The sequence below is a fragment of the Leptonychotes weddellii genome, chromosome X (genome assembly GCF_054177405.1).
Source record: "Leptonychotes weddellii isolate Sample4059 chromosome X, ASM5417740v2, whole genome shotgun sequence".
In the NCBI taxonomy this organism is placed as follows: Eukaryota; Metazoa; Chordata; class Mammalia; order Carnivora; family Phocidae; genus Leptonychotes; species Leptonychotes weddellii.
In genome coordinates, this window is record NC_138385.1 from 103679442 (window position 1) to 103697934 (window position 18493).

The window sequence follows — 18493 nt, forward strand, 5'->3', positions numbered from 1 at the left end:
ATGAATAATTCTATGAAAATTTAAACTGAGGTATATTGACATAGTTATTTCAGGTGTATAACTTAATGATTTGGTATTTCTATATATTGTGAAATGATCAAAATGTCCAGTTAACATCTACATAATTACTATCAATTTTTTTCTTATGAGGACTTTTAAGTTGACTCTATTAGCAACTTCCAAATATGCAACGCAGTCTTATTCATTATAGTCCTCACGCTGTACATTACGTCTCCATGACTTAATTTTATAACTGAGTTTGTACCTTTGGACCCCCTTCACCCATTTTCCCCTCCCCCACCTCTGGTGACCACCAGTCTGTTCTCTGTATCTATGAGCTTGTTGTGCTGTTTCTAAGATTTCACCTATAATGAGTTATACAGTATTTGTCTTACTCCATCTGGTCTTTTTCACTTAGCATAATGCCCTCAAGTTCTATCTGTATTGTCACAAATGGCGGTGTTTCCTTTTTTCATGGTGGAATAATAATCTGTTGTATATACATATACCAATGTATAAGATGCATGTTCTTTATCCATGTGTCCATCTTGGCTGTTGTAAATCATGCTGCAGAGAACATAGGGGTGCATATGTTCAAATTATTGTTTTCATTTTCTTTGGATAAATACCTAAAAGTAGGATTGATGGATCATATGGTACCTTTACTTTTAATTTTTGAGGAACCTCCATACTGTTTTCCATACTGGCTACACCAGTTTACATTAGGACATATATTCCTCCTTTCATTCACAGACACATTTCTTGAAATCAGAAGTTTCATTTCCTTCTTTCTCTTCCATTTCTCCCAAAATCCGTTTTCCACCCTCCTCAACCTCATGCTAAAATAATCTCATTACAGTATGGCCAGTAATGTCTACATTGCCAAAACCAGTGGCAACTCCTTATCACATTTCATGAGTGCTTGTCACCCTGGTCCAGTCTTTATTCCTAAATTTTCATTGTGCTCCCATCTGCTGGTTCTCTGCCATAGCCCCATGAGGTCCTTCTCTACTTACTTCCCTCTTCAATATTGGCCTCTTCAACATTTTGTCCTTGACCTCATTCACCTCTTTATAGTTAATCTATGATTCAGTCTACCCACACAGTTTCAGCTGCACATCTTTATGAATGTTTCTTGTCTTCATTGGCTACCCAGACCACTAATTTCAGTCACAGAGATTGTATTTTTAACTCCTCTGAAAAGGCTGTTTCTGAATGTCATATCGACACTCCAAACTCAACATGTCCAAATGTTGACAGATGATTTTCCTTTAAAACCTTTTTCTCCCTTCGCACCTCGTGTTGGTCAAAGGCACCCCAAACACCAGCATGTCCAAGGTAGGAACTCGGGCATAATTTACTTCCTCTTTCTCACCACTTACTCAGAAGCTGTCTATATACCATCATTTCTGCCTGGAAAAGATCTCTGAGTATGTGCTGTCTCAATGCCCACAGCGACTGCCGTAACTCTTAGCATTCATTATCTTAGCTTGGATGGCCACTTAAACTGTCACTCTCCTACCTCCAATCCATCCTTCATGGGACTGTCATACGCATGTCCCAATTCTCAGGTCTGATGACTTCATTTCCTGATTAAGGATGAATCATGACCACATCTCTCTAGGCTGCCTGTTTACTACCCCAGAGAACCAAAGACATTTGAGACAATGCAGAAGGATCTTTAAAATATGTCCGTGTGTTTCTTTTCCAGGGTCAGCTCCCTGCATTTTCCACCTCCATATACCGCGCATGTACTCTTGCCGTTTGCAACAAACTGCTCACATTTCCCTGAGCACACCCTGCTCTCCTACAGGCCCCTAGGCCTTCTTTATATTGAGCTGTATTCTGATGTCTTCCTCCCCACTCTCCATCTGGGAAGGTCCCAGTCCATTATTAAATCTCGTAAAAAGGTTTTTCCCCACTTCATTTTCCTGGAAAATATATACAAACATACATATATACCATACATACATGCATATAGACATGCATATATCTAAGTGAATTCTTTGACATATTTATGTGTTGTTGATGCTTAGGCCATTTGTCTTTTCAAATATTACTTAGCAAATGATCTCTGGTTTGACCAATGCATGATGTAGATGACTCTTTGCCAAATTACAGAATATTAGAACCACAGCATTGCCTTGGGTGAAACTAGGCTAAAAAAGGGGGGGGGGCAGGACTTGTTTTTATTTTATATTGGAAAATTATGCAGTGCATTATTAAAAATGTTCATTTGCCTCATTTGTGCTAAGTGTCAAGAATTTAACAGAGAATGGGGCATGAATGGTTTAAGCCTTTATGCGTCCTTGCATAGTCGAAGAAATGTAGGGGGTCTTGTGGTGTTTTATCTCAATCTTTGATAAAACTTCCTGTGGTCACAACTGTATGTTGGCAGCATGACCCCATTTTTGGAAAATAAGATGAATGTACTCTTTCTTTCCTCTTGCATCACCTTGTTTTTTTACACCTCTTGCGAGACCTGTTCTGAGTTTGGTTTCTGGTTTCTAGAATATGGACCAAGGGTAGAAGGAAGGATGAAAGGAAAATACTGCTTCCTCTAGTGATACAGTGTCATGCCTTCTGGACCTGGTATCTTTTTATGCCCTTGATGTGGGCGATGCTTTTCTTGAAGTGGTATGCCTCTGTTCCTCTCCCAGCTTCTTCCCCAGGGAGGCAAACCCTGTCCTCTTGTTGCTGGGGCCATGTTGTCCAGCAAGCCTGCCGACCTGGGAGAAGCCTACTCGGACACACTCTCTCACCCCGAGGCTTTGTCTGGACTAGCCAGGCGTGAGTCTGGAAGCTTCCACTGCAAGGAAGAGTATCAAGGGGATCTCTCCCTGGGAAATCCCTCTAGGAGACTTTGGGTTTGGAGGTACCTCTCCATTAGCTACCTCTCCACCATGGGGTAGACCAGCTGTCATGTTTGCTGCTCTGCCTACTTTGCATTTTCTTTCTGTTAAGAAAATATTTATGGGGGCGCCTGGGTGGCTCAGTTGGTTAAGTGTCTGACTCTTGATTTTGGCTCAGGTCATGATCTCAGGGTTGTGGGATTGAGCCCCATGTTGGGCTGCTCAGCAGGAAATCTGCTTGAGATTCTCTCTTTCCTTTCCCTCTGCCTCCACTCCCCTCCCCAATGCTCTCTCTCTCAAATAAATGGAGCTTTTAGAAATATATATTTATGGAAACCTGATAACCAAGCTGTTTAATAGAATTGTGCATACAATTAAAGTTTAAAATTTTGGTTCTGAGAGTCTAAGCACAGAGTATACCTGCTATATTAATTGGTGATGATTAGTTTTTATTTTAGTTTATCAGGCTTTTTAAAAATAAGCTTAATGTTTTTATTAGATTCAATAGACATCTAATTCCATTTCAATAAATGCAATCAGAACAAATATAACCTAGAAAAAAGGAAAAGAATTGCAGATACTATCCATCTTGTTTGTGAAAGTCTATCCACAGGCATTGAAAAGAGAGAATTACTATTATACTCGTTTTTTTTTTATTATTATTATTAATTATTATTATTATTCCATACCATAATATCGGGTGAATTTTTGCTTTGGTGGTGATTCTTACATATATTCTTATGAGTTCATTTTGATAGACTGAGGATGTATCTAGGGACTCACCCATCAATTCACATATATGTGTGTCTGACTTTTATACGCATATGCATGAATCAACCCACACACCTATATGCAAGCCCCACCTGCTTCCTTCCCCTTAGACAGGAGGTTGAAGAGTGAGAGAATTCTTTTCACCCTCTTCTGTTCTGCGTTCTCTGTTCCTTTCTGGCCTGTCCAGGATTCACATTGTCATCACCTGCATATCCAACTGGTTCCCGCAGTACTAATGTGTACTGGGTGTGGGGGGTAAGGGTGTCATTACAAGGGCCTTGAGAGGGTAGAGAGAATGCTTTTCTACTGCACAAGAGGAGGAAGACAATAACTTGGGTTGACCAATTCTGCTGTGTGTCCAGTAGTTCTACAAAGTTGTGTTAAAAGTGATCCAGATCTGTGGGTCCCCGATGGTGGATTGTTCATCTGCAGCCATCTCTAAAGATCATACCATCTAAACCTCATCTTAAAGACGTGGCTCATAACTGTGGTCAGATGAATAGTTGGTAGCAGAGAAGGGAAAAATTAGGGACAAGCTTCTGGACTGAAGTCTGAAACCCCTGCCCAAGATCCTCCCACCATCCCCTCAACTATACAGGCACTTTCTCTCTCCATGAGATTGGAGATGCCCGGAGATTGCTTATCAAAGATTGACTATTACATTAAATACTATAATCTTGTATCAACCAGGTCAATTTGTTTTCTAAAGAAAGGCACTATTGCTGTTATTTTCCAAGGGACAGTTTTCAAGCTAAATATATTCCTCCCAAATAATAGAGAACTTGCTTTGGTCAATATTGCCTGAGTGGCTTTATGTAAACACGCCAATCCCTTGAGAATACATTTAGATCAGAAAAGAGAGATGTGCTCCTCTCACTTAAATGTCAAATTTCCACTTAGTCCTAAGAGTCTGATTCCATACACATTTCCTGTATCACATCTAGGTCAAGCTAAAGATAATTTTGTGTCCTTGGAAGTAGATGTTCTTCAGCTGAGACCCATGGATTCCCAGGAGGTCTAAGAAGCACCCCTTAACCTGTGTGGCACTTTTGTGGGTAGATGAGAATGTATTTTGCATTGAAAGGATCCTGTCCTCAGAGGAGTCTGTGACCTAGAAAAGGTAAGGAATTCCTGGTAGGGATTCAGAATGTCAGGAACAGTCACTTGGAACATAACAGGACTTTCTTCTTAGTATATATGAGTTGGAACCATACGGGATTGCCATGTGCTTAGACCGAAAATGGTCAATTATTGTCATTTCCATGGGGCTCCTACTGTGTTTTTCATACATTCACATTATCTCCTAAACAGAAAGCTCCTCAACAAGACAGGGGATCTAACAGCTTCATATCCTCCCCCAGCTATTTTTAGAGAATGTGACCAAAAAGAGAAAACCTTTTCACATCGAAGAACCGAGTGTGTTTGAGTCAGATAGACCTTGTTTGAAATCTCTCCTGTGTACTCTGGAGGGAGTTGGTACAACTCTCCGGGAAACTGGGATAATGAGTCCACAGAGGGTTGTGGTAAGCATTCCTAGAAGGTGGGCATTCACAATCAACGTCAGTCCCCTTTCCCCTTGGGTGGCAAAATAACAGGATGGTGCCGATGATCTCCTTAGTATTTTAAGCATACAATCTCAGCTCACATTTATTGACTGTTTACTATGTGCCGGATGTAATTCTGTGTTTTAGGATATTCGCTCTCATAGGAAACACATGGGCACAAGTCCCTACTATGTGTCCAACACTGAAGACAGAGCCGTAATGAGTACTGACTGCTCTGTGCCATCCTGGTGCGCATGTTCTAATGTGGGGACGTGAACTCACAAAGGTAGGCTCCGAAATAGAAAATGGGCCAACTTGTGCATGATAAGTGACTTTGGGATCACCAAAGCAGGATGGGGGGTTGGCTCTGGTTGAGGAGGAGCTAGGTTAGGACAGGCATCTGTCCTAGGTGGCATTTGAGTAGACAACTGAAGGAAGACTTATCTCAGTCAGTCTACTTAGTTGGGCCAGAAGGCGATAGTATGCATTAACTCCACTATAACTCCACATATGGAACCTGAGAATGACAACGAGTGAATAACTCCACAGAGATCAGTTGAGGACTGGGGCTCGCAGCCTGTTAACTGTGAACCCCGTGCTCCCCAGCATGACACAAGAGCAGAACACACCCCCATCTCCTTCCCCACGGCATGTCCCCCATAGAGTCACTTTATTCCTGCTCCCCAACCATGACTAAGGGACAACAGAACAACACTCCTGGATGCTTTCAGTATAATGCTTAAATTCTCAATACTTTCTTGTAATTTGTTATAAATTGGAAAATGATCAATCTTGTTTTTGTGGCTGGGATCACCGGATAACATGCTGGACATGTTAGGGTCCACATGTTCCTGTGGACATATTCCTAGAGGTTTTGTTCTTCATAGTCATGGAAACCACTCTGTCCCTTCATCCCCCACCCTAACCAGCTTGGCCAGGGTGAGATGCTAGACATCATGAGGGATCAGAAGTTAGCGGAGAAGGACCAGTGGGCCAGCACAAGAGCAGACCCAAGACGGATGCATGGGAGCAGGTTAAATGGCCTACGTATAGGCTTAGTCATTCACTTATTCATCCACCATTCATTTATTCTTTCATTCACTCCATCAGTGAATATTGATGAACCATTGTTCTAGACTCTGAGGATATAATAGTAAACAGGATGCAAAACTGTCCTTTCCTCACCCAAGTTGGGGAGGAAGTAGATACCCAGGCAAACAAAATTTATTAAGGACAGAATTTCAGATTGGGATAGGAGCTATAAGGCAAATAAGAACATGAAAGAGGTATGGCTGATGGGGTTACTTTAGATTTCATGACCAGGACACGTCTCTAAGACGATGAACAATTGAAGGTGATAGGTAAAGGACCAAACAACACAAAGAACAGGACAAATATATCCCAGACAGATTCTGGGCTAAACATTGGTCTTTTCACCATGTGAGACAGGCTTGCAAGTTTGCTAAAATTTAATAAACTTAACGATAGGAGTTCAGGGTCGAGCTGCAGGGAACCCAGCTTCCTTTGTGGCTAGTGGGATTAGAAAGGGGTACCTTGCTTAAATCCCATTTGTGGTTTCCAAAGCTGGTAATGGGCTAAAATGAAGAGTCTCTTATCATTTGCCAAGCAACAAAAAAATGCACTGAACCTGGCAAAGGACAAGTATCTTCCTATGAACCCTTGTCTTTTCATAAGCCAAACTTCTGTATTCATTTCCATTTTGGGTGAGTCAGTGGGTAGTTGGATAATTAGCTGGATGTTGCTGAAATAGGAGGAAGGTAGATGAAAGGGAAAAAAAAAAAAAACCAACAAAGGGCAATTCTTATTTAATGCTGGGGGAAAAAAGGTTGATTAGACAAAATTTTAAGGAGAAATGACATAATTTTGGTGTGTAAAACTAGAATTTTGGAATGCGATAATATTGATGCTAAAGTGAATTATGAAAAAGGAGCATATAAAATATATTTGAATCCCATGATATAAATTTTTCTCTAGGCATTAGTTACCCAAAACTTCAATGTAAACATTTTCATATACCCACCCGTGCAAATGTAAGGATGGCAGGTGGGATATCACTTTTTCTATTTAAAACGTATGTGGGAGTGAAAGGAAAAAGGTAAAAAAAAAAAAAATAAATTAAATCTAAAATTTTAATGAAAGAACATATTGGAAATATGAAAACATTATTTAGGACTTTGTTCTTTTAGGGACTGATCACAGATGATGCTAAAAATAGTCTTTTTTTTGGTGTTGGCATCTATTTGAAATGAGCACACTGAACACAGAAGCATCAGCATAAAGAACCACAGAGCAGTAGGCCCACGGATATCATATCTCCTCATTCGCCTCTTTTGAGGAGATAAGAAAGACCCACAAGGGTTTGTCTAATTATTTGGTATTTTATTTCACTGGTGAAATAATGAGTGCAATTGAGCACACCCAGAGTCTTTATCTGCAACCTTCCTCCAAGGTACAAGGTGTTAGCATTTCATCCAGATTGCATCGAGGAGTCGGTTAAGAGAAAACCACACCCCTGGTCTCAGAGTATTTATCCCACTGTGGGTCAGCCAAGCTTAGCTGCTAAGAAATGAACAGAGCTGGGCCATTCTACCTATGTTTGGTTCCATGAAACTATAAAACAATGCATCCAAACAACTGGGAAAAGGGCCAGATCCATACAAAAACTCTCAGTTCCCGAATGATAATGCAGGAAGCCCTTTTAATCTATTGCGTGGCTATGGATGGGAGTTTGCACTTGTGACAGTGCTGGCTGATTTTGCTAGGATCCATGTAAGGCCAGTTTATGGGGCTATACCTGGGCCGGTTTTGGTTTTTGTGGCTTTGTACTTATATTGGATGGATCTGTGATGCTCAACATTAATTCCCATTGCAGCATTTTATGAAGGGTCGCCGATACCTGTTCTGTCATCCTCCAGATGCTCAAAAGCTGAGGCGTCATGTCCAACTGAAGGGCAGGTATCAGATCATCCTGGAATTAGAGTCATATAGAGATTTTTTTGCAAGTAGACCTGGCAAGGTCTGGAAGCTGATTTTAACGACGGGTTGGAAGCAAAAGAAGAAGACGAGTCTGGGCAGATTTCATGTTTCTGGCTTGAGCGACCAGTTGAGGAGGGAGCGAAAACCACAGGAGTTGTTTCTAAGTGTCCCTCACTTCTTACCTCTCCTTCTTTTGTCCCTTTCCTGCTTAGTTCAAGTCCCCATTGCCTTTGTTTGTATGCCGGCCACGTCTCCCTCCCTGGAGCCGCCATCTTTGGTGACTCACCTAGAGTTATCTTTAGGAAAGGCAGATGGGTCACCTTTCTTTCTTGCTCCAAGCACTTTCCTGGTTCCCTGTTCTTCACAGCACCAAGTCCTGTCACCATCTCCAGTGAGCCAGTTGATGAAGACCAGGTCAGCCTCTTGATGGGCCCCATCAAGTTTCTGAACAAATGCAACCTTTCCCATGAAGCTTTCTCTCTCTAACCTGGTCAGCTGTGGCCATGCCGACTCAAGTGTATCTTTCTTATTACCGTCCCAGGGCTCTTATTTGCACTGGGTTAGCTGCTTTCTTGACCATCTTGCCTATATGAGAATGGGCTATTCTATGTGCCTGTCCAGTGATTGGCATGCAGCAAGCTCTCCAGAAAGGATTGTTCAGCTATTAGAGTACCCTTTGCTGTGATCACACCATACATTTATTCTGCTTGTTCTTGGGTATCTCTTATCTGTACCTTGGCTCTTCGTTCTTCATGAATCAATATCAATAGTATGAGCATGGCAATCATACAGACATATGTTTCACTCTTACTTCCTCATATCATTGTTTTTTCCTGCCCGGTCAGTGGCTATTACCTTTTCCTCTGGGATTCTCAGTCTCTTTGTCTGTTTAATTTTGGCTGTGTACCATTGCTATAATGATTGAGCGGGCTCAGACATGCAAAATATCTGTGCATAAATGTAACATGACCTTCACCCTCATGAGAATCTGATCTTTGTTTGTCTAGCTGGATTCTTCTTTCAACCAGATGAAAGGCATGGCAACAATGATCCTGGCCATTCGGCTTACCATAAAGAGAATCTCCATTTTGGTAAATCACGTCTGGATCAGGAAGAATCCAAAAGAACTACAAGACTCCATGGGCGATGCCACAGGCTTGGGCTTCCCTGAGGGCAGTGCCTTTTGCAAGTGCCACATTCCCTATGGGGACCCTGGCATCTTTGCTTATGTGGTTTTTATAGGAGATATTCACTCCTGTGAAGCCTGGAGTTTCTGTGCCAAGAAGGAGCTAACCCCCATGGATGGAGACCTTGTAGACATCTTGTCTTTGCACCTGAGCTATCACCTTTGAGGCAGACAGCTCCCAGATGCCTACTGCCAGCCCTGCTGACAAATTCAGCTTCCTTTTTGTCCTTCTGAGTTAGCTAGCACCATGGTGACTTTTGGAGGTCTTGTGATCTCGCATGTTCAATTAAACCTAAGAAGACCCTCACTGGGCATTAAAGAGCTTGGATCAGAATCCGCTGTCACAGAATACTGGCTTAACAATTAGTTTTCTCTCTGATGCTTCTTCCCTGCTTAGGAAACATATTTCTGTCTCATTAATCACTTTTAAAACCCAGATTAACCTTCACCACTAGCAGTCTTTCTTGGTCTTCTCTCATCTCAGACTTTCTTAAATTGTTTACTCTGTCTTCTCATTTTTCTCTTTTCTAGCTTATGATGCAGTCCTATATATTACCTCATAACTGCCCCCCATCATCTTACCTTTGCTTATGCTGCTTCTCTGCTGTATCACATAGTCCATGGGGTAGAGAGCATGCCTTACTTGTTTTCCTTCTTCAAAGCGTGAAGTGCTATGCTGGCACACTCAATTCTCTTTCATGAGCATCCCTGTTACTTTCTTTGAACATAGTGACACCAATTTGGCAAGGATGTCAGATGTCCTCTAGGTGTAATTTCACCACTGAGAATAACGCTAGAATCCACCATAAATACTAAATCGAATGCTAATTTATTCTAATTTTAAATATATAAGCTTGGTGCTAGCATTGTCATTCTTTATGAGTCACTAATTCATTTCATCAGCAAATATTTATTGAGCTCCAAATCTCTACAAATCATTGCAATATGTGCCACTGAGCAAATGTATAATAAGTCAGTGCCTACTACTGTAAGGGAAATAAAATATGGGAATAAAAGAAAAGATCATTATTTCCTGGACAAGGTAAGAGAGTGAATCTGGGCTTGTGTAATGGGGATACGAGGGAAGCATAATGCTGTCTGGATTGTAGCATTAGGAAAGGAATCCTAAAAGAGGTGAATTTTAACTGCTTCCTAAAGGAAATATACGAAGCGGAGCCATTCGGCGTTATGGTTGAGGGACTGTTGTAAGTAAGGTGTCAGAAAAAGAAAGTGTGAGGCATAACTTGGAAAGAACAAGGGATCCTTCTTGTCTAAAGCAGAGTATATTTCAGGATGGAGCAAAAGAGGAACCTGTGGCTAGATTTGGGAATGACCCAGAGTATAGTGAATGTGGGAGTAAAGAGTTCGGGCTTAACTGGGGTTATTGGTAAGACTGACCCTAGTTTCTGGAGAGATGGGTCTCTCAGCATTGAATAGCATGGACAAAGGTGGAGGACAAGAATTGGAGACTCCAGTTTAGGAGCTAGGGCAGAAGGTCAGTGAGGGATGAGGCAGGATTAACAAGGGGTCTGGAGGCAGTGAAAAGGAGAGTGGATAAACACAAGGGTCATTCCAAAGGTGGACTCAATGTGACAGCAGCAAGGAGAGTGAGGGGTCATGGCAGATGCTAAGGGGAGGCCCACATACCTACACAAGTCAGGAGGAAGATCTGGGATTAGCAGAGAACTTGTAAAGCGTAAAGCTAACCCAATGCCTAGAAAAAAAATGGAGGAGTAAGATGTAGGAGTAAAATGGGGAGATCCCTAGAAATAGAACTGTTGGAAGACTATTAGTCCATATCCGGAGGCCATGATTTGCGGTGTTAAGTGGTTCAGTTTGTTTCACAGAGTTAAAAAAAAAAAAAACCTAAAGATAAGTATTTCCAACATTCAGATGTTTAGACTACAAAACCGCCCCCTTCAGCATCAGGGAAATCTGTCTCCAGCGTTCTCTTACGGTCCCTAAAGGTGAAAGGAAATATATGCCCTCCATGCCATCACTTGGACCAATACCTATCTTCGCTCATGGAAAGGAACATGATTTTGCTGTGAATGGTTTTTTGCGTCTCTTGTGTAGTCATCAGCTGTCCGTGGTCCTGAATTTATAATGGAGGTGTGGCATCGACGAGCCAAATCCTTGCGGTATGCAAAAAACTCCCCGGGTGCTGCTTTTATGCTTTCAAGCCCTCTTCTAGTATCTTCATTAATGATATTGGGCAAGGGGCCCTGCTGTCCCTGTTAAAATTCAAATCTTGCTTATGACAAATTAAGGGCAGGATTTCAATTGACATTTGGAGATTTCTCCAGCCACATTAAACACAAAATGCATTTAAGTGATGTCATGCTGTATAACATGTTGCTGGCTATGTCCAGGATCATGAGGATATCTATCTGATGAGGGCTCCTCTCCCATCCCACTCAACCACAGTGGGAAGCAGAACAAAACTTCAAGCAGTTATAATCTGGCCGCATCTCACTTCATTTCTTCCTCACGGGAATGCTAGTTCTCACATTGGACAATCTTTGGCTTCACTGGTTTTAGATTTTGTTCTAGACCCGTATTTTATTATTGTTATCAAGGTGTTGTGTTTAACCTTAAGTTAATTGAAATGAACCACATTTTTCCCTCCCACCACCACCAATGATCCAGAACATGAAAATAATCCAAAGGACCAGGGATATCATCTCTTGGCTGCAATTATTATCTTCTTAATTGTCTTGAAAACATAATGGTTTTCTGTTTTATGCAAAGATAACTTTCTTACTGTCTTATGAAAAGATGTCGTATGAACTGAGCTAGAAAATGAGTTTCAAATGGGTATGGCTTGATGTTTTCTATCGAAGATGTAGCTTCTGTGCCCAAGTCTGTAGGAAATCTCTACAGAGTGGAATGAACAGAATGTATTATGCTAAGTGAAATAAGTCAGATAGAGAAAGACAACTACCATATGATTTCACTCCTCTGTGGAATTTAAGAAACAAAACAGATGAACATATGGGGGGTGAGGGGAAGAGAGGGAAACAAACCATTAGAGACTCGTAAAGATAGAGAACAAACTCAGGGTTGATGGAGGGTGTGGTGGGGTTATGGGCTAGTTGGGGGATGGGCATTAAGGAGGGCACTTGTTGTGTTGAGCACTGGGTGTTGTAAGAAAGTGACGAATCACTGAGTTCTACTCCTGAAACCAATATTGCACTGTATGTTAACTAACTAGAATTTAAATAAGAATTTGAAAAAAATTTTAAAAATAAAATACACTATATGAATATTTGGGGAACAACCAAATTTTCAGTATCAGCTCTTTAGCATCTTATCAGTTTTAATAGCTGACATGTTTCTAAAATCTTTCGTGTGCTTCTTTAAGGGTGATACACATTCTTGTTTGTTGATGTTGGTTTTGTTTTTGCTATTTTCCTGTTCTGCTAATCTCAGGCATGAAATTGTCTTATTTTAACAAGTAGTGTGGCAGCAGGCACCTAGGCAAAAAGCTTAATGACTATGGCTTGAGTTGATTATAGCGGCTTTTTGTTGTATTGAAGTTATACATCATTATTTTCCATCTGTGGAAACTTGAATACCATCCAATTATCTCAGAGATGTATAACCATCAGGCGTTTCTTATATCAGCCATCCAGAAAGTTTGGCTCCATTTTTCATTTCAGTTATGAATAAAATTATTCTGAAGTTTCACAGTGAAGTGTCTCACCTCATCCAAGGACATGTCTTGTTACAAACACAAATAGTATCAGTCCAACCAATGCAGTCCTCTCTAAAATGATGAAAGGTGGTTTATAGATCCTGGTTCTGCATGAGCTATTAGATTGTTATGCACTTCTGCGTGATTTTTTTTTTTTAATTGTTGGGGGCATTGTTTGAATTTTCTGTTGTACTTTCTGTATTGATTTCTGAGGTTTGAGATCTACAAGAAAAGAATTCCTGATGATAATTAATGATCATTAACCTTCCTTTGTAACAATAATTGGCTGTACAATTACTTTGGACTGTTATTAGTACTATCATAATATTACTTTCAGGTCTAGGTCCTCCTTTTTATTTAATTTTCATTCAACTTTTTGTTTTCATAAGTCTTGTCCCTTCAATCCTTAGCATCAGAATTGTGCCTTTAATTCTTTTATGTCTTCCTTCGCACTTAACGGGATATCATTCGCTCCTGGATGTTAGATTAACTAGTGTGATAGGGCTTTATTCTTTTGTGATGGAGTGTTCATCTACACTGTTGCTTTCAGGTGAAGATTGTGATTAATTAGAAAAATAATTGAACCTTACTTCAATGAAACTCAAGCATCCCAACAGATTTTCCCATTGAGAGCCAAATAGTCCTGAGATCTGGGCACACTTGGGTCAGCTGGTCCAGTACATTTTCCCAACCTGCCTGGAGTGGGTGGGGGGTGGGAGGCATCAGAGATGAATGCCCACCTGTGGACTCTTATGCAGAGAATTTCTGAGAAATCTTTCTTATAATAAAAAGGACCCAAACATCTTGTACCAACTACCTCCCTTCCCCCTACCTGGTTGTGGGTGGCCTGCATGGTATTGTCGCATCAGGATCCACAGGCTTGAGGACGAGATGAAAACCTAACAGCCAAACATGGCGGAACGGTGAGAGAGAGAGATGACATGAGCTCCTGGAGGCATTGTGGAATAGCTGAGTTATAAACCTCTCTCTCTGGTCTTCTTGTCTACGTCTCTTTCTTCTTTTTTAAAGTTCCCAGCTTGGAATTTTCCAGACATGCTGCCAAATACTTCCTAACGACGACTGTGGTCTTTAATCGGTGATAAGATTTTATGTACTAACATAAAACTGTACAGTAAACACTAAGAGACTGGACTTCAAAACATGGATGACAGAGAGGGCAAAATGCTCTAAAGCTACATGGATGAGTCACCAATTACTGGGGATGTGGAAAAGGACATTTGTTTTAGTTTTTAAGCAAAATAAATGCTGCCAAAACAGAGTTTCTTCTCTACTTTGCTTTGGAGAGCAACAGAATCCAGTAAAACGTTGGAGAAAGATTATCACTGCAGTGTTACTTTAAATGAGTGACTCCAACGTGAACACGTATGCCATTTGTCTCCATCTGTTTTAATGTTTCTGCGAACATAGACATTGATGTAAGTGGTAAAAAATAATAATGTGACATGCAGATTGTTCTAGATCCTCTAGATAATGCCCACATGAAAGGAGACAGCAGAGGTCTGTGATATGTGGTCAGTGGTATGAGGCAGAACTAGCCTAACCAGGCAAGTCCTTGGAGATACGCCATGAGCCCATGTGAACACAAAACACTGCAATAGAATTCTACTCCAATGAGCCCAACTCAACTACAATATTGGAGCAAAGGAATGTACAAAGACAAAGCCTTTTTTATAAGCAAGCACACATGTGAGTGTGTGTGTGTCCCCTTCAGGGTCAGGTGTCATGGTAACGCTGTCATATGAACATAATAGTGGAGGAAGGGTAAGATGGAAGAGAAGAAATATCCAAAGCAAGAACAAGAAGTTGTCCAGCAAGGGATAATGGGAAAGAAAAGGGAATCTCTGAAGGATGTGAGGACCACAGGATCACTCCACACAGGATCCGTGAACGAAGGAAGCCCTTACTCACCACAAAGCCAGCTCTCTCAGGGATAGACACAGAATGGCAGGGACAGGCTGCTGAATGATGCATAAAACTCCATGCCTTCTGAGAGTTTACTGAATCAAAATTGCACACATTTGCTGGTTTATTTTCTTGAACAGGACTTAAACAGTGAAAGAAAACATGAAAATGGCAAAGCCATGTGAAAAAAACAACAAACAAACAAACAAAAAACACCAAGAGTCTGAACAGAGCATACAGAGAAGACAGGAGAGGAACTAATATGTAGACTCTGAGACCAACACGAAAGTATAGGGCCAGAATAAGGGCTGAGAATGTGTAAGAAAGAGAAGATACACAAATGATGGAATGATGGGACACTGAATGTCTAGTTAGTAGACGATGTTCATAAGCCAAGGAAATCACTGAGGAGGAGGAGAACACACAGGAAATGTTAAACCTCTGAGCAAGCATCCAGAATGTCAACATCTAACACCACACATATTTTAACACCATGTGGAAATACTGATTCTCTACTAAACCCTCTTAAAATATGTCAGGACACTAAATTTCAAACCTACTATAGATAATGTCATTTAAAAAATGAATATCCTGGCGTTCTCTCTCCCTCTCCCAACATGGCGGCCTCAGAAAAAAGGGGAAAACTATCTCCCTAACAGACTTCCTGGCTGAGGATGGAGGGACTGGGGGAGGAAGCACCTATGTTCCCAAACCAGTCAGCTGGGCTGATGAAACATGACCTGGAAGGAGATGTTTCAACCACTTGGCACAGTAATGATGACGACGTGTACAGGGCACCTCCAATTGACCGTTCTATCCTGCCCACTGCTCCACGGGCTGCTCGGGAACCCAATATTGACTGGAGCCATCTTCCGAAATCGCCACCCTATACTGCTTTTCTAGGGAACCTGCCCTATGATGTGACAGAAGAATCCATTAAGGAATTCTTTAGAGGATTAAATATCAGTGCAGTGCGTTTACCACGTGAACCCAGCAATCCAGAGAGGTTGAAAGGTTTTGGTTATGCTGAGTTTGAGGACCTGGATTCTTTGCTTAGTGCCCTGAGCCTCAACGAAGAGTCTCTAGGTAACAGGAGAATTCGAGTGGACGTTGCTGATCAAGCACAGGATAAAGACAGGGATGATCGTTCTTTTGGCCGAGATAGAAATCGGGATTCTGACAAAACAGATACAGACTGGAGGGCCCGTCCTGCCACAGACAGCTTCGATGACTACCCACCGAGGAGAGGTGATGATAGCTTTGGAGACAAGTATCGAGATCGTTATGATTCAGACCGATACCGTGATGGGTATCGGGACGGGTATCGTGATGGCCCACGCCGAGATATGGATCGATATGGGGGCCGGGATCGCTATGATGACCGAGGCAGCAGGGACTACGACAGAGGCTACGATTCCAGGATAGGCAGTGGCAGAAGAGCATTTGGCAGTGGGTACCGTAGGGATGATGACTACAGAGGAGGTGGGGACCGCTATGAAGACAGATACGACAGACGAGACGATCGGTCATGGAGCTCCAGAGATGATTACTCTCGGGATGACTATAGGCGTGATGATAGAGGTCCCCCGCAAAGACCCAAACTGAATCTAAAGCCTCGGAGTACTCCTAAGGAAGATGATTCCTCTGCTAGCACCTCCCAGTCCAGTCGAGCGGCCTCTATCTTTGGAGGGGCAAAGCCTGTTGACACAGCTGCTAGAGAGCGAGAAGTAGAAGAGCGGCTGCAGAAGGAGCAGGAGAAGCTGCAGCGCCAGCTGGATGAGCCAAAACTAGAACGCCGGCCCCGGGAGAGACACCCCAGCTGGCGAAGTGAAGAGACTCAGGAACGGGAACGGTCCAGGACAGGAAGTGAGTCATCACACACTGGAACCTCGGCCACATCTGGCAGAAATGCACGAAGGAGAGAGAGTGAAAAGTCTCTAGAAAACGAAGCACCCAATAAGGAGGAAGACTGTCACTCTCCAACTTCTAAGCCTCCCAAATCTGAGCAGCCTCTGAAGGTAATGCCAGCCCCTCCACCAAAGGAGAATGCTTGGGTGAAGCGAAGTTCTAACCCTCCTGCTCCATCTCAGAGCTCAGACACAGAGCAGCAGTCCCCTACAAGTGGTGGGGGGAAAGTAGTTCCAGCTCAGCCACCTGAGGAAGGACCAGCGAGGAGAGCAGATGAAAACAAAGTAGATGGGGTGAGTGTCCCAAAAGGCCAAAGTGGGAACTCCGGCCGTGGTCCAGGAGATGGAGGGAACAAAGACCACTGGAAGGAGTCCGATAGGAAAGATGGCAAAAAGGATCAAGACTCCCGATCTGCACCTGAGCCAAAGAAACCTGAAGAAAATCCAGCTTCCAAGTTCAGTTCTGCAAGCAAGTATGCTGCTCTCTCTGTTGATGGCGAAGATGAGAACGAGGGAGATTACACCAAATAGACCTCTGCATCCTGTGCTTTCTCCTAGTCTCTCCACCCTGAAACATTCGAGAGCAAATCAAACCTCTATCCAGACAAGACAATAAAACTCACCATCTCCTGGAAAAAAAAAAAAGAATATCCTACTTAATGATCAATCTTAAGGTTATTATAATTTGTTTAAACCACCAACTTTAATTCCTAGATGAGCATATAATTGAATTGAATGTTAAAAATGTTTGGCATGTTTTATTTTTTTTTTATATATATATTTTTAAATCAGAAATTTAAAGACTTTAAAAGCAATGTTAAAGACAAAACAAATAATCTTACTGTCAAGAAATGTAAGACAATTTAAGCCCCAAATAAAGAAGGCAATGTTTCCTGACCCATCTTACGTGGTTTGGATAGAGTTTTTAAAAGAAAAAATAGATTCTATTTTTTGGCGCACCAAAGCAAAATTTCCCGAGATTGTACATTGGATTCAGCTTTAAAGAGGAGACTCCAGCTGTAGGCTGAGCATCGTAATCAACTATTCAATTAGTTGATGCCCAAATCTTTCACCCTCCCCCCAAAAAACTTGGACGATAAGATAGGATAAAAGTGACCATTGTGTGTGGCTCAGTTAACTGTACTGCTTTCTCTCTCTCTTTTAACTTTTCTGTATTTCCTAAAGTTCTGTAATGACATGTACTAGTTTTTCATCAGAAGCAAGGATGATGTCCTTCTCTTTGCCCACCCATTTGTCTCTTACTAAGAGCTTCCTAAGAGTTTGTGTTCCTGCCTGCTTCTCCTGGGTATCCCCTGTCTTCTACTGACAACACCCTTGGTCCCTGTTTCCACGTGCACCCCCACAAACACACATGTACATGGACCTCACCTAAGAGGCTTCTCTCTCTCTCCCCTGGGGTCTCTATCTTTAGCTTACTGCAGCCCCTCTCTACCTGGCTTTAAGATGACATGACTACAAGTGTGCCTCCTGAATGGAATGGCTCCCAGAAAAATTAGGTCCTAACCTTTCTTCTCGGAGACCGTGAGACACCACACAGGTCTGCGTGTTTCTGAGGCAGTGTGGCATTTGTCCTCGCATGAAAGATGGAGGTTGGC

The 18493-nt window shown here is 42.0% G+C and overlaps 2 protein-coding genes across 5 annotated transcripts in view; both read left to right on the plus strand.

The window, feature by feature from the left end:
* Nucleotides 1–18493, plus strand: part of LOC102744400 (neuroligin-4, X-linked) — a 288242-nt gene that overhangs the window by 126244 nt on the left and 143505 nt on the right. The window lies entirely within an intron of this gene.
* On the plus strand, nucleotides 15614–17525 carry LOC115938537 (eukaryotic translation initiation factor 4B). Its single transcript, XM_081809225.1, has one exon. The coding sequence runs from the start codon at nucleotides 15645–15647 to the stop codon at nucleotides 17406–17408; it is 1764 nt and encodes a 587-aa protein (XP_081665351.1). The 5' UTR covers nucleotides 15614–15644; the 3' UTR covers nucleotides 17409–17525.